The following is a 2,747-nucleotide window of genomic DNA, read 5'->3' on the forward strand; positions in this document are numbered from 1 at the left end:
GGCGGGGGGGGGGGCTTACTGCCGGCCGCGGCCCCTTCCCCTGGGCTGTCCCTGTCCGGAGGGAGCGGAGCTGCCCCTGCTGCCCCCCCCGCCCGCGCTTTGGGCGAGGGGTGCCCCTGCTCTACCCACCCCCGCTACCCAGGGTCGAGGGGAGGGACGACCCCTGGGTCTCCCCCGAAGGCAGACGGGCTCCGAGGGGAGGAAGCTCCGGGGGAGCTTCTCGCCCACCGGGGCCAACCCAAAGCGGGTTTCGCCGCCCTTGGCCAGGGCTGCCTGTCAGCCCCCGGGTTCGGGAGAGGATTTGGGGGACCCCGAGGGTGGCAGGAGGCTGGCGGCACAGGAGGGGGGGCTGAAGCGGGACCCCACGGTGGGTTTCCCGGCGCGGCACAAAGGGAGGGATCCTCGCAGCTGCCTTTCCCACGGGTGTCTCCAAGGGGCGGGCGGCATACGCCAACGATTTTAATAATTTTTTTTTTGGGGGGGGGTAATATTATTACGGAACATAAATTAGGTTTTAATAGCCGTTTGATTAGCCGGGGAGGGGGGCGGCCGCTGGGGAAGCTCCGTCTCCGCTCCGCATCCAAACTTCGTGGGCAGTGGCGGGACAGGGGACCAGGGAGGGGTGTCTTTCCCTCCCTCCTCCCCTCCCCCTGGGTGCAGGTAGCCCCCACCTCACCCCAGAAGCGAGCAGAGCCCCCCCGTACCCTTATCTCCCCACTTATCTCCTCCGCACCGGCTCGGGACACCTCCAGTGCCGTTTGAACACGGGGGACAAAGCCCGAAAAACTCAAACCGACGACTGGTCCGGGGTGTGGGGGGGATGTTGGGGAATGGTGGTGGCGATGGGGTTGGCCGGGTGTGAGGAGCAAAGGGCTCTCCTGCCCGCGCAAGACGCCGCTGAAGGCAGCGCAGCCACCGCAGGGCGCTCGGAGCTCGGCGTATTTCGGTGGCTTGGCAAGGCCGAGCAGTTTTTTTCCTCGAGTTCCCGGCTGCTGTCACACTCGCCACGGGTGTCCCGGTGCGGCGGGGGTGATGTGACCGGAGACCCCAAAACGGGCCGGTTCCGTTGGCCGAGCCCCGAGGGGACCAGCATCCCGGGAAAGGCAACGCCCGGCGGCCCCTCCGTCCCTCGCTGAACACGTCTGACAACCCAACCCGCTCCCTGGGCGAGAGAAAAGAAAGAGAGAGAGGAAAAAAAATATCTCCAAGGGAAATATGAGCTCTCGGGCATCGCCGCTTTCTCCTCTCCAGGGCTGGAGGGAGGCTACCAAAAATGCGGGGAGGCGCAGAAGGACATCATTTCTTACTCCAAGCTGCCCTGCGCTTCCCCGCTGCCCTTCTGCCTTCGTCCCGGAGCGCCCCGCTTTGTCACCCCGCGGGGGGACGAGCCCCCCCGGCCCCACAGACACCGGGGGAAGGAAGGAGGGTAAGCCCCGGGAAGGCAGGAGGCGGCGGGAGCTGGGATCTTGCCGTGTAGAGCTCGTCCTGAAGGACATCCTGCCTTGCAAGTCGTTCGGGGAAAGATGCAAACGCTCACCCTTTTCTTTTAGCCCAGAGGTTTTCCAATTATTTTTTATTTTTTTTATTTTTTTTTTCCTGGACGGGGAGCCCAGCTGGAAGAAATCCTCTTGTTCCAGAAATCCTCCTGTTCCAGTAACCGGCGGATTTTTTAAAAGCATTTTTTTTTGAAGCCCCTCACACGCGTTACAGCAGGTTTCAGAGAGCCCTCGGCGTAAAAAGGAACCGGCTCGTGCAGTTTCAACACGTTTTATTATATTTCTGTATGCATTACTCTCAAAACATATCACAAGAAATGATGAAACCACTTAAACCTTCAAATAAAAAATCTGAAACAGTTTATGCTCACAATTGTACATATTTATAGTTAAGAAACATTCTTTATAAATACTGTTTCCTCTGTAGCAAGTTAATACCATAATTTAATTACAAATGGATAAATATGGTAACAGGTATTTACAGGAGGAAGGGTGTTATTACGGAAAAGCTAACGGCACGACGTTTATTTTTCCTCACAATCTTCCGAACAGGAACTAACAAATTGAACTTGCAAAAGCACTAAAACATCACATGTAAACCCAGCTAACAGAAAAAATACATTCACAAGCGTTGTTGTTCGTGTGTGTGTGTCTGTGAGTAACAGAATGGAGACTTTGGCACGGTATTTCTTCCCCAGTCTATAGTTGAAATGCAGTTTACAATCAAGTTGCCTCTTAAAAAGGAACACAATATTCAAGATATCACAATTACAAAAGAAACCATTTTTTTTTTCTTCCCCGTTTCTTTTTTTTTTTTTTTAAAGGGGTGAACTAAAAAAGGAGGAGAGTAGGAGGCGGGGAGGGGAAGCGGGAGAAAAGAAAACAAGTCCATCACTTTTCTCGGGGAGGGAGGAAGAGGAAAAAAAAAAAAAGAAAGACCAAAATAAAAAAAAGAAGAAGAAGAAGGGGACCAATCCGCGGTTTACAAACGGGACGAACTTCTATACACCAAGAATCCAGGAAAACTTCGTTCCCCACCTCGGCGGAGGAAGAAGAGGGCCGCTATGTACACAGTCCGTGGGGCGGGAGGGCGCTGGCTGCTCCGAGCGGGGAGGCGAGGGGGCCGGGGGAGTTTTAGTCTCTGAGCTTTTGTCTGGAGGCTCCGGAGGGAGAGTTTCTTTCCGCCGGTTTGAGGAGTTTTTTGCTGGGTGGCGTGTCGGTGGCGTTTGGGGTTGGGGTTTCCCCCCCCCC

The 2,747-nt window shown here is 55.5% G+C and overlaps 1 protein-coding gene across 1 annotated transcript in view; it reads right to left on the reverse strand.

The window, feature by feature from the left end:
• Positions 1–787: 787 nt before the first annotated feature.
• ZIC2 (Zic family member 2) overlaps positions 788–2,747 on the reverse strand; it is a 5,744-nt gene continuing 3,784 nt past the window's right edge. The window contains exon 3 of the mRNA XM_014944089.1: positions 788–1,162. Within this exon, the coding sequence (XP_014799575.1) occupies positions 788–1,162 (375 nt within the window). The remainder of the gene's footprint in view (positions 1,163–2,747) is intronic.

The sequence above is a fragment of the Calidris pugnax genome, unplaced genomic scaffold (assembly GCF_001431845.1).
Source record: "Calidris pugnax isolate Ruff unplaced genomic scaffold, ASM143184v1 scaffold69, whole genome shotgun sequence".
NCBI lineage: Eukaryota > Metazoa > Chordata > Aves > Charadriiformes > Scolopacidae > Calidris > Calidris pugnax.